Source organism: Zea mays, chromosome 2, assembly GCF_902167145.1.
Source record: "Zea mays cultivar B73 chromosome 2, Zm-B73-REFERENCE-NAM-5.0, whole genome shotgun sequence".
In the NCBI taxonomy this organism is placed as follows: Eukaryota; Viridiplantae; Streptophyta; class Magnoliopsida; order Poales; family Poaceae; genus Zea; species Zea mays.
The window spans coordinates 141,427,165-141,440,443 of record NC_050097.1 but is presented as its reverse complement, the minus strand read 5'-3'; the positions used below and the strand labels follow the sequence as shown (position 1 = coordinate 141,440,443).

The 13,279-nt window shown below is 43.4% G+C and overlaps 2 protein-coding genes across 2 annotated transcripts; both read right to left on the bottom strand.

Annotated features, from left to right (window-relative positions):
- Positions 1–5,962: 5,962 nt before the first annotated feature.
- On the bottom strand, positions 5,963–8,244 carry LOC109944643 (uncharacterized). The gene is made up of 2 exons (XM_020549410.1): positions 8,043–8,244; positions 5,963–6,084 (listed from the first exon to the last, which is right to left on the bottom strand). The coding sequence occupies exons 1-2, from the start codon at positions 8,242–8,244 to the stop codon at positions 5,963–5,965; spliced, it is 324 nt and encodes a 107-aa protein (XP_020404999.1).
- Positions 8,245–10,707: 2,463 nt separating this feature from the next.
- On the bottom strand, positions 10,708–13,279 carry LOC100275975 (uncharacterized). Its single transcript, NM_001149880.1, is given in 2 exon segments — positions 10,708–10,882; positions 12,842–13,279. Coding segments are annotated over 2 exon segments (324 nt in total). The 5' UTR covers positions 13,044–13,279; the 3' UTR covers positions 10,708–10,760.

Genomic DNA, 13,279 nt, shown 5'->3' with positions numbered 1-13,279 from the left:
GGTCCCTCGGAGGGCAAATGTTGGGGCGAAGGCGAAGACGCCACCCTTCGCTCGAGGCCTCCGCCGTACTCGCTGCGCCAACAGTGACAAGACAACGGGCAGACTTACCCTTCGTCTCATACGCCGCCGGACGAAGACCTGTGACGAGGTCGGCTCATCTTGCGACCTCGTCCAGAATGGAGGCCCGCCTACGATTCAGCCCATTGTGGCAGGCCCTGCGTGGCCGTTGCGCGTTACAGGCCTAATTTGTAAAGCCTTCCCTGTAATTACGGTCTGTAACCCCGCTTTATGGGAATATTCCGGGGATAACCTAGGTGTCTGAGGGCACATGCGTCCTTAACACGGGACGTTGGGCGCTCAGATACCTATAAATACCCCCGCACAGTGCCCGTGAGAGGCTAGATCAACAGAGCTATTGCCATCCCGTGCGAAAACCCTGTTTACGTCACTACACACCCCCGTTGGATCATCTTGCACCGGAGAGCAAGTTCCAACATTTGCCTTTCAGAGATTCGAACCTTGCAACAAGAAGAAAACAAAAGAATCCCAAAGATGGGTGCAGCATGTGGGTCTCCAAGGACCCGACATCAAGACCAAGTGGTCTCATGTTCCTATCACCTTCTCCCAAGAGGACCTTCATATCAAGGACTAACCATTTAGAGACACCATGGTAATCTCGTGTGTCATAAAGGGCTTCATGGTACACAACGTCCTGGTTGATACAGGAAGTTTCACAGACATTATATTTGCAAAGGCTTTTAGACAAATGCAGGAACTAGAGGATAAGATTCAAGATCCAACCTTTCCTGTATGTGGCTTCGGAGGACAACAAGTGATGACCCTTGGAAAGTTGGCTATGCCTATCACCTTCAGCTATGTCAACAACACAAGAACAACAGAGGTCGTGTTTGAAATAGTTGATATAGAATTCCCATACAACGCAATCATCGAAAGACAAACACTCAACATCTCCGAAGCAGTCCTACATTCAGCGTACCTCTGTATGAAGATACCAAGCAACCAAGGAGTTATATCAGTATATGGCAGTCTAGAAGCTACAAGAAGGGTAGGAGGGACCCTACAAGAACCTAAAATCATCTACAACAAAGACGAAGCTGAAGCACAGGCTCAGGCATCAGAAAAACAAGTAAAAGAGAAAGCATCTTCGGCTGATCAGCCAAAGCTAGTCCTCCTTTATGAAGATGTTGCAGATCAACAGGTTTTGTTTAGCAACCAGCTAACTTCAGAGCAAGAATCCAATCTTAAGATATTTCTGTTTCACAATAAGGTTGTCTTTGCCTGGTTAGCAAATGACTTGCGTGGAGTTGACAGAAGCATAATAGAGCACTCTCTAAATGTTGACCCGATAAGTAGGCCACAAAAGCAGAAGTTTCGAAAGGTGTCTGAGGACAGGGCCAAAGTTAAAATATTGCCTAGTACTTGAGTTATAAGAGAAGTTGCATATCCAAAGTGGTTGGCCAATATAGTCATGGTCAAGAAGTCCAATGCAAGTGTAGGATGTGTATTGACTTCACAGACCTCAACAAAGCATGCCCAAAGGATGAGTTTCAAAAACAAAGATCTATTTATTTGAGGTACTTAAAAACATTTTCAAAATCCCTAAATATATTTTTTGAGTTCATTGGGTGCCAAAGCATGTCTAGGAATTTCCCTAGAATTATTGGAGCCTTCAAGATATTTTTCGGACGTTAAATACGATTTCAGCATTTTCTAAAATTATTTTAATCGTAAATTTGATTTATATCGAAAAATAAAATATCTTTAAACCCTTGCAATATATATTTTGCTGGAATCCTCTCGCTGAGCCCGTTCCAAATATCAGATCCGTTTCGTGAATCGAGATCCATAGCGCCGTCAGTACCTCACCGAAGTTCGGTGCGGTTGCAACTCCCGCAATAACTCCAGCGAGTAATTACTTTCAATCCGTTGTTTTTCAATGAAATCTGAGGATACCGCTTTTTTCTTCTCGTCGAAGGCTTTGTCTCGGTGCTTCTGGTTCATTGATCGGAACTCTGAATCTCCGTCAATTGACGAATTTCTTCTCGGCTCCGGTGATGTCTTCTTCTCTGGTGAGCAAACTCCATTGTTTGTTCTTTCTATTCTTTGTTTTCTTCGTCATGTAGTCGCAACACCTCCCTCTCCCTAGGCCAAGCCACCCCTTCTGTCCACTCGGCATGGCCCTTATCTCCTCTGCCGACGGTCCCTGCACGACCCTTTCGGCGCGGTAGCCTACCAGCGGCCTTGGCGCGGCGAGCCTGCTCTCCCCCCCCCCCCCCCCCCCCCCCCCCCGAGAGCGCTGGCGCCATGGCGGCGGTTCTAGCCGTGTCTCCTTCCGTGCGTGTACATGAGGTCGAAGAAAGAGCTACATTTTGATCCCACCCCTTTGATCTTCTGTGGCTACGCTTCGTGTGACCATAGATGTGGCTAGTCTCTAGCCAATAATAATTAGCCATATCACTTAAAATCCGCGAAATACTAAATATTTAATGTATGCTGTGTTATAAATCCGATTCCCTCCGTTAAACTTGCATTAGCTTCGTAATAAGTCACCTACGAGTTAATAATATTATTTTGTAGGGACATGTGTTTTAACTAATTAATTAATCATTTGTTTACTCGATGGTTATTAAAATAGCGATCTAATTAAAACTAATGTATAGTTTTAATTTATGCTTTTATAGATGTATGTTAACGTGACTAATGTCGATTCAAATGTTTTCAAATTAATATACACTTAGTATGCATGTGTTATTAGTTAGTAACTCTTGTGTGTCTTGTCTTCTCTAAAATTAATTATTCTGTCATTGTGAGTCCTACGTAAGAAATTATAAATATAATCCGACTGCTTCTAAAAATGTGGTTTGCAATTGAATTATAATTCAAAGTAATGTTCTGATAGATATTTTCCTAAATATCTTCCACAAATGGTTATACTAATTAAAATAAACTTAGAAATATAGTTTTACGTGTTAATTGTGCAAGTCTTCTGAGAGTTATATCTTCTCGACCGTAGCCTAGACCATCGTGTATCTTTTCCTCGTGTGACCATCTTATGCTTGTACGCCTTCGTTGTGTGTTGCGAATAGATCGTGACCTGTTCTTAGGCATCGAGGAACCGACGGTCAAGCTTCGACTACCAAGTGATCAAGCTTTTCGAGTTCTACGAGATTGAAGACCCTGAGCACTCGTTTTGTGAAGGCAAGTGATCTCTAACCTATTTATGTCTTATTCACATGATAATTCATTTCCCCGCATTACATAATTGAAACCTAAGGATTTACTAGCTTTCTGTTCACCTTGTCCTTGATTAACTTTTGGGTTATTATGGTTAGCTTTATAGTAGTGCTCTACTTTAATTAATGAACATGATGAGAATACTTTATGATACGATGTTCTATTCTGGATATGATAATGAACTTGTGACACTAAAGGAGGCTTAGGCTGTTTCTCGAGTACTTCTCCATAAGGACCTGTTCGTTGGATGACCACTGGGAAAAAAGTGCAACCATAAGGGTGGTATGGGACGCCCTTAGCTGATTAATTAGAGGAACTTGAAGTGTAGCCTGCTTCGCCGTCGTGCTCTCAATGGGGTCCAGGCACAGTACTTGCTCTACCGAGGCTAGGTGCTGAGGTTCTTTCGTGTTACTTTTGTTAGTTACCCTTTCTGCGGGGAGAGGTATTGTGTTTATCAAACTGGAGAAACCTAACGTGCGGCTATGACCTCTATGGAATCTTTATAAAAGCTATGTAGTGAAACCCTGCTAGTTCACCTTGAAAGTGATCAATGGGGAGTAATGCTCTTTGGGGATAAAGGGAATCATGGCTCATGGGTAAAGTGTGCGATCTATGTAGAGGAATGAAACTGATATATCAGCCGTGCTCACGGTTAAGAGCGGCCTTGGGAGATCCTTTGTTTAGAGATACAAATGGTTCGAGATGTTATGGTTCTATTTATGGATTTGGTTACGATGATGATAATGATGTTTCTCGACGAGGAAATGATCCATGGGTTATTTACTGCTAAAACTTGGCTTCTACTAATAATAAATTTCTGACGAACTAAAAGCAACTGCTTTGATCCTAACCCCACATAAAGCTAGTCCACCTCAGCCAAATGGGAAATTTGCTAAGTACGTTAATGTGTACTCACCCTTGCTTCCACAAAACACCAGGTTGCCTTTGGTGCAACCTATGCTCAGGTAAAGAATAATAAGAAGGCGTTAAGGCAGATCTCTAGGAGTTCTAGGACGTTAACGAGTTTGAGGATTAGGCTAGTGACCTCCCCAGTTAGCTGCCTTTGGTGGGTTTATTTAAGTTGGCTACGTTTATATTCTATATACTTTCATATATATTATGTAAATGACTCTAGGCTGTAATAGTATTCAAAGCATTGTGCAATGATGAGTCATTTATGTAATCACTGTTTACATGAATTTTTTATCCTAGCATGTATATGGTTCACCTTTGGTTTGCCTTCCAAAACCGGGTGTGATAGGAGGCTTGGGGCGTGAGAATGCGGTAAACATAAATCGACCCCAAGCACCTCCTCATTCTATTTATACGTAGGAATAGGAGAGCCAGGCGGCGTCGGAAAGGTGCTCCCCTGCAAACCACATAGAGGGATCCACCGTTCCGGTGCACGACCGCCTCGGGAACCGGGCGAAAAACTTTTCAATTTGTACGCTCTACACCACCTCATACAGAGCGCTAGAGGGCACGCTACAGGGGTGTGCTAGTAATGGATAGGATGGTTAACTCCCCGTCAAGCCAGCTGCGACGATTCGACGATGGGGTCGTTTAGCGTCCCATCAAGCCACCTACGCTGAGCGGCATCATGATGGCCCCCTCTTTTACAATACTGCCAAAGTAACTACCTCATTCCGACCAGGTAAAAAATCAAAACTCCCCAAACTGCTAGTGTAGAGCGAGGGGTGGACCGAGCAAGCTCCCAGCGAGCCCCAAGGTAGGTGACTGGCCCATAGGTAATTTTCTCGTATCCATGTACAAGGTCGTACCTCACATTATCCTGTGGAAACCTGGCTAACGGGTAGGCCATGAGGCCCCTATGTGGTTGGCCAGACCAACCAAAGGGCCAATACATGATCGAATAAGGATGGACTCAATGAGATGTCCACAGCGGGCCGAGCCCCCTAGTGGGACCACTCGTCGAGACTTAACCCTTCCAGAGGGTGGTCGAATCTCACTTGGACTCACGCTTAGTGTGTGACGACCATTGCGGGAAGGGTCCATCCCTAAAATTTCATTGACACCAAATAAACCCCAAGCAATCCATCGGGATTACTCAGGGGCTACATCTACCAGATGCGGTTGTGTGCACCTAGGATTTCGACCCACAACGAAACCATGGACTCACGCTCAGTGCAAAACGACCATCGCCGGAAGGATCTGTACCTAAACTGCATTAACACCCCGAATAAACCCCCAAGCAATCCACCAGGATTACCAGGGGTCTACATCTAGTAGATGCGCTTGCGCGCACCTAAGATTTCGTTCCTCCACAAAAAGACACCATGCAACTCCAAGAGTTACATTAAGGCTCGAGGGCTGCTGTCAGGTACTTGAGAACTAGGTACCCAAAGCGTTCCCATAGACTCATAACGAACCACTCACCGACCAACCCACTACCAAGCAACTCAGTGAGGCGGAGCAACCAACCAAGTCCTTGCTGAGCAACTCAGTGAGGCGGAGCAACCGACCAAGTCCTTGTCGACCAACTTAGTGAGACGGAGCGACCGACCAAGTCCTTGCCGAACAACTCGGCGGGTGTCACACCCGGGTTTTAGGGGCACCATGACCCGGGCGCGAACATAATCACCAGGTGTGCTGGGACCAAGTCTCACACATATGATGAATCATGTCACAGGATCGAATGTCACATCTTTACTATATAATAGGAGTTTTGTACAAAATAAATAAATAATTACATTATAAGGAGACAATGGTCCAGCAACCCAAAGTTGACTGGGAGACGACGGCCTAGACCACTCACGAACTCATCACAGCATCCTCCATGCGCCTCATCCCGTGGTACCTGTTCTTGACCTGTGGGGGGGGTGAGACAGCAAGAGTGAGCTCACATACATTCATCGCTCAACAAGTTGTGGAGAATAATGTGCATGAACTCGCCAAAGGTGAGAGCTCACGTGAAGTGCAAGGCTTACCAAAGAGGATGATTAGAGTTGAGCATTGCTTTTAAAGTTGGTCAAAATTTTATTAGCAATTACTAAGTATAAGTAAATACCATCCCAATTAAGTAGTAGAACAAAAATAACAACATCACATGCGAATCAATGCATATGACAAATTGAAATTAGTTCCATAAATTAATCATGTGAGTGTCCGAGCTGCTCATGACCGTGAGCACGGCTAGTATACCAGTTTTACACTCTGCAGAGGTTGCACATCTTTACCCACAAGTCATGTTACCCATCTGCCAAGAGACGGCCAATCCCATACACCTCTACCGAGGAGGCGAGGCAGGGTAACACTACGAGGCCTTTACAAAGTTCCACTAGCTTCAGAAAACCCTCTACAGTTTATAGGCAGCTCCAGTGCAGGAGTCCCTCGACTGACCGCCATCGCAGCAAAATCAACCAAGGACCTCCCTACACTGACCACTCCCCTACTTCCCTTGCCCCTTTCGGGTAAGGTAATCATCCACTAGCTTTCCTAGTTAATCAGCCAAGGGCGTCCATAAACCCTTGTGGTAGCACTGTTTTCCCGGGTGGTTCTCCATGTTCCAATTAACATAATGATCTTAACATGAACAATAGATAACAACTGATAACAAAAGTATAATCATGAATAGTGTAATCTTCATACCCAAAACCACATAAAGCAATAGCAGGTACTACCCAAAAAGTTTAGTGGAGTCAAGGTATAAAGATAATCAAACTAGGGTAACATGTTGGGTCCCATCAAAATTAACCTATGTAGATCATTATGATTAATCAGAACATGACTGGGTAAAAAGAAGTGATCAAGGGCACAACTTGCCTGAGACTTGAGATTCCAGGTACCAACTTGCTCTTCAGGTTCTCGTGACCTCACTGCTAGACGTAGCAATACAGACATACATGGTATAGGCAAAATTAACATCACACCATACCTAAGAATAAACTGCGTAGTAATAATCTAAGCATTGCTACGAGATCGTGGGAACGTGAATATCTAAATTCGAAGCTACGATTATTAAGTTATGAATTTCCGAAATTACTTGGTACTTAAAATAGATTAATCCTAACAAATAATTTCAATTCAAGTTTCATGGCTAAACAGTGTTATTAGTTAATAGAAAATATTAATACAAAATTATTGCAACTGGAATGGGTTAAAAAGGAGTAAAAATGGAATTTCTATGAATTAAATAAGTTCTCGATATATTTTTATACATAAAAACCATTTCCTAAATTATTTTTTTCTGAATTTCCTAGGTTTCTGGACTGGGCACACTAATACAAAGAAGGTTGGGGTTTAACTCACAAGATATCCCAGACACAGCCAACCACCGAGTGGACTACGGGTTAGATTCTATTTAACTCGGGGTCGTTTTAGCAAAAGAGGCGCGGCGAAGGGGTATAGGGCGATCCTAGCCGTCCGATTCAATACTGATGGATCAGATTAGAACCCCAACATTATAAACCGATACGTGACTACGGTCGTCAGATCTCTATCCTACGGTTCAAAGCCGACCACGCCTTCCTGTCTACCGATCCTGATCCAATGACCAAGAATCAACGCTATCCCCAATCTGATCTGAGACGTCCGCTACACAAACGACGGCCAGATCTGCTAGCTAATCACAGTCGTCCGCGCTCATCTACGGTCACGGCGTTTTCTTCTACCTCAAACTTGCCGAGTGGTGACGCTGCACCCGCCCCAGGACCACGGCTGCACGGCGACCGACCCATAGATTGCCAGAACCCCAGAATCTGAGCCTACGGAGTACTACCGGCACGGACGAGCAAAGCAGAAGTGGCAAGGAGGGGAAAGATTCTCACCAGAGGTTCTGGCAGCAGCACTGATTGACGATGGAGCTCCGACCTGGTGAGGAGCCAACCACGTCGGTTCTTCGTGTGTACGGTACGCCCGCTTGGCGTGCGATGGTGAATCCCCCCGCGGCTGCTTGAGCTCGACGTCGCAGCAACTGAGCCGGACCACGAGCAGCAGACAGGCGCACCGAGCAGCGATGGCGGCGGGCATAGACAGAGGCGGAAATTGGCCACCGAATTCTCTGACTTCCCCATGGCGGCAAGCTTTCTCTCCCAACAATGGTGGCCCTGGCGTTTCCTGGTTCTCCCTCCTATCATCGTGCGGTACTAATGCCCCAGAGAAGCAGCGCCCCAGACTTTATAGGCGCAGGGGGAAATCAAATTTTTTTGCCACGGGGGTGTGATTTGGGTAGCGGGATCCTAGCTGAGGTTGTTGGTCAAATCGATCTCGCGCATGGTGGTTACGACAGCGCAGAAATAGCGGAGTCCGTTCGAGCAGGAAGATGTAGCAGCCATGTTGGGACCACCAGACAGCGGCGTTTCTCTTGTGCGCGATGGATGAGCGAAGCTGGCAAGTGGATCTGCGGCGTCATGCGTGGACACTGAGTGAAGCTGAACTGTGGATCCTATCAGAGCCCGAGCGACATTGTTTCAAATAAAATATGTAGCTGATGTCAGCCATAAGTTACCATGTCGTTCATGTGGAGCTGGAAGTGCGGTAAAAAGAAAAGAAATGGCCATCCAAGGGAAAGAATGAAATGGGCCAAAGGGAAAAGAAGAACCAGCCCAAGTGCCTCTTGGTTCTTTTTTCTATTTTCTTTTAAATTTTAGTTTTATCTTAGTTTTAATTTAAAACAAAATTTTGATTTCCAAACTTCAGTTTAGAGGCATAAACAATTAAAATTTGACATGCTATGCAAGGTTTATATATTTTTTGATATATTGTTTGCTTTGTTCATTTTGGTAAACGCTTATATATATATTTATTTATTTATGTAGTTCGTGAAAGAATTACTTCATTCAAACAAATAATTTACAACTTTTCCTATAATTCTTACAATGAATTATTTGAATCTAGATTTTTTAAGAGAGTCCTTTTAACAACAAAGTTTGTTGTTTTTTTAATGATAACTAAACTAAAGTCTCTCTCTTTTATTTATTATATACCTTTTGGCAAAATTTCTTATAATTCTAAAATAGAACTTTGGGTGTTACAAATTCTACCCCCCTTAACAGAAATCTCGTCCTCGAGATTTGTAAGAAAAGGGATGATGCATACTTTATTAACAACACATATGTACAAACAAAAATCCCAGCATGATGCACAATTTATCAGCGGCACATGAGATCAAATAGACCTTATTATTCCTGCTAAAATAGTATCATACCATTTACTAACTAAAGTAACATTTAGATCTTACAAATAGTAGTAATGTATATATTTGTTTATGTAGCTTGGCGGTGGTGGTAGAGGGAGATTGGGAGAGCATAGGTATCCAACTATTATTTATGTGGGATATAACTGAACATGTCGAGGTAAGAAAGATTATGGCAAGGAAAAGACTTTATCCAAAATGTTTAAGTACTGATTCATCTCGAGATTCGCTTTGACGGTTATATCCTTCCTTGTCGATGTTGATCTTTTCTTCTCCGGTCTTGATGTCTTCAACCAGGTTAGGGATAAGAGGTTAAGATAGATTTGTAGGTAGTGACTTAGTCGGTAGTGTAGCTGTTTTAGTAGGTAGTTATAAGTTGAATGTAGTTTGATTGTTTGCTTCTAAATTGGGTGGATAAGTTATGTAACATGTTATACAGGTCGAGTTGTTGTGTATGTCTGAGTTGATCTAAGTCACCAATTTAGGCCTAAGTGAATTAGGAGTATGGCCTTATCCTTTGTACCATCATTAAGTAACTTACTCTAGATTAATTCATAATAGATTAGATAAAATCTAGATTAGGTTGGATATGACTAGATTAGACTAGTTTAGATCTCATTAATTTGGATAAGATCATGGTTGTTATTTTAGAATGAGATAAGTAAAATGGTTAGGATAAGATGATTACTTCAAGATAAGATGAATCCATTAAGATAAGATAGAGTCTTGTAAAATAAGATGGATATATTAAACTAGATATATTTTAATGGCGAATAATCTAGTTTTTTATCTTATGAATTTTATTTATTTATATTTATGCCTATATATATATATGCAGATGTAATTGTGGACATTACTCCACAACTCATCACACTCAATCAAAGATCCAAATCAGACAAGTACCATAAGAACAAACATTCAAGCGTATAGATACCTATAAAAATAGTTTTGTTTTTGTTCCTAAGAGTAGGTCTCGTATTCTTACAGGTTACTTCATGTACAGGATTTCAAAGTGTGAAATCCACATTTGTCTTTAGAAAGAAAAGGTAAGAATAATCAGAGTAAAGCGGAAATAGATTAGTAAAGATTAAGAAAAGTTTAGAAAAAGAATCAGAGTAACAAATGTAAGTAGACAATGGTTGTCCAGTTCTATCTAGGTTTCGTCCTACAGTCAACATTCCTCTGATACCACTTCTGTCACACCCGGGTTTTAGGGGCACCAAGACCCGGGCGCGAACATAATCACCAGGTGTGCTGGGACCAAGTCTCACACATATGATGAATCATGGCACAGGATCGAATGTCACATCTTTACTATATAATAGGAGTTTTGTACAAAATAAATAAATAATTACATTATAAGGAGACAACGGTCCAGCAACCCAAAGTTGACTGGGAGACGACGGTCTAGACCACTCACGAACTCATCACAGCATCCTCCATGCGCCTCATCTTGTGGTACCTGTTCTTGACCTGTGGGGGGGGTGAGACAGCAAGAGTGAGCTCACATACGTTCACCGCTCAACAAGTTGTGGAGAATAATGTGCATGAACTCGCCAAAGGTGAGAGCTCACGTGAAGTGTAAGACTTACCAAAGAGGATGGTTAGAGTTGAGCATTGCTTTTAAAGTTGGTCAAAATTTTATTAGCAATTACTAAGTATAAGTAAATACCATCCCAATTAAGTAGTAGAACAAAAATAACAACATCACATGCGAATCAATGCATATGACAAATTGAAATTAGTTCCATAAATTAATCATGTGAGTGTCCGAGCTGCTCATGACCGTGAGCACGGCTAGTATACCAGTTTTACACTCTGCAGAGGTTGCACATCTTTACCCACAAGTCATGTTACCCATCTGCCAAGAGACGGCCAATCCCATACACCTCTACCGAGGAGGCGAGGCAGGGTAACACTACGAGGCCTTTACAAAGTTCCACTAGCTTCAGAAAACCCGCTACAGTTTATAGGAAGCTCTAGTGCAGGAGTCCCTCGAATGACCGCCATCACAGCAAAATCAACCAAGGACCTCCCTACACTGACCACTCCCCTACTTCCCTTGCCCCTTTTGGGTAAGGTAATCATCCACTAGCTTTCCTAGTTAATCAGCCAAGGGCGTCCATAAACCCTTGTGGCAGCACTGTTTTCCCGGGTGGTTCTCCATGTTCCAATTAATATAATGATCTTAACATGAAGAATAGATAACAACTGATAACAAAAGTATAATCATGAATAGTGTAATCTTCATACCCAAAACCACATAAAGCAATAGCAGGTACTACCCAAAAAGTTTAGTGGAGTCAAGGTATAAAGATAATCAAACTAGGGTAACATGTTGGGTCCCATCAAAATTAACCTATGCAGATCATTATGATTAATCAGAACATGACTGTGTAAAAAGAAGTGATCAAGGGCACAACTTGCTTGAGACTTGAGATTCCAGGTACCAACTTGCTCTTCAGGTTCTCGTGACCTCACTGCTAAACGTAGCAATACAGACATACATGGTATAGGCAAAATTAACATCACACCATACCTAAGAATAAACTGCGTAGTAATAATCTACGCATTGCTACGAGATCGTGGGAACATGAATCACTAAATTCGGAGCTACGATTATTAAGTTATGAATTTCCGAAATTACTTGGTACTTAAAATAGATTAATCCTAACGAATAATTTCAATTCAAGTTTCATGGCTAAACAGTGTTATTAGTTAATAGAAAATATTAATACAAAATTATTGCAATTGGAATGGGTTAAAAAGGAGTAAAAATGGAATTTCTATGAATTAAATAAGTTTTGGATATATTTTTATACATAAAAACCATTTCCTAAATTATTTTTTCTGAATTTCCTAGGTTTCTGGACTGGGCACACTAATACAGAGAAGGTCGGGGATTAACTCACAAGATATCCCAGACACAGCCAACCACCGAGTGGACTACGGGTTAGATTCTATTTAACTCGGGGTCGTTTTAGCAAAAGGGGCGCGGCGAAGGGGTATAGGGCGATCCTAGCCGTCCGATTCAATACTGATGGATCAGATTAGAACCCCAACATTATAAACCGATACGTGACTACGGTCGTCAGATCTCTATCCTATGGTTCAAAGCCGACCACGCCTTCCTGTCTATCGATCCTGATCCAATGACCAAGAATCAACGCTATCCCCGATCTGATATGAGACGTCCGCTACACAAACGACGGTCAGATCTGCTAGCTAATCACAGTCGTCCGCGCTCATCTACGGTCACGGCGTTTTCTTCTACCTCAGACTTGCCGAGTGGTGACGCTGCACCCGCCCCAGGACCACGCCTGCACGGCGACCGACCCATAGATTGCCAGAACCCCAGAATCTGAGCCTACGGAGTACTACCGGCACGGACGAGCAAAGCAGAAGTGGCAAGGGGGGGGGGAAGATTCTCACCAGAGGTTCTGGCAGCAGCACTGATCGGCGATGGAGCTCCGACCTGGTGAGGAGCCAACCACGTCGGTTCTTCGTGTGTACGGTACGCCCGCTTGGCGTGCGATGGTGAATCCCCCCACGGCTGCTTGAGCTCGACGTCGCAGCAACTGAGCCAGACCGCGAGCAGCAGACAGGCGCACCGAGCAGCGATTGCGGCGGGCATAGACAGAGGCGGAAATTGGCCACCGAATTTTCCGACTTCCCCATGGCGGCAAGCTTTCTCTCCCAACAATGGTGGCCCTGGCGTTTCCTGGTTCTCCCTCCTATCATCGCGCGGTACTAATGCCCCAGAGAAGCAGCGCCCCAGACTTTATAGGCGCAGGAGGAAATCAATTTTTTTTGCCACGGGGGTGTGATTTGGGTAGCGGGATCCTAGCTGAGGTTGTTGGTCAGATCGAT

Bases quoted from the DNA above. Each gene is read 5' to 3' on its own strand.
- LOC109944643 (XM_020549410.1), bottom strand. From the start codon at position 8,244: ATGCCCGCCGCCATCGCTGCTCGGTGCGCCTGTCTGCTGCTCGTGGTC. The intron at 6,085-8,042 runs GTGAGAATCTTT...CCCCCCCCACAG, and splicing joins TGCTGCTGCCAGAACCTCTG to GTCAAGAACAGGTACCACGG.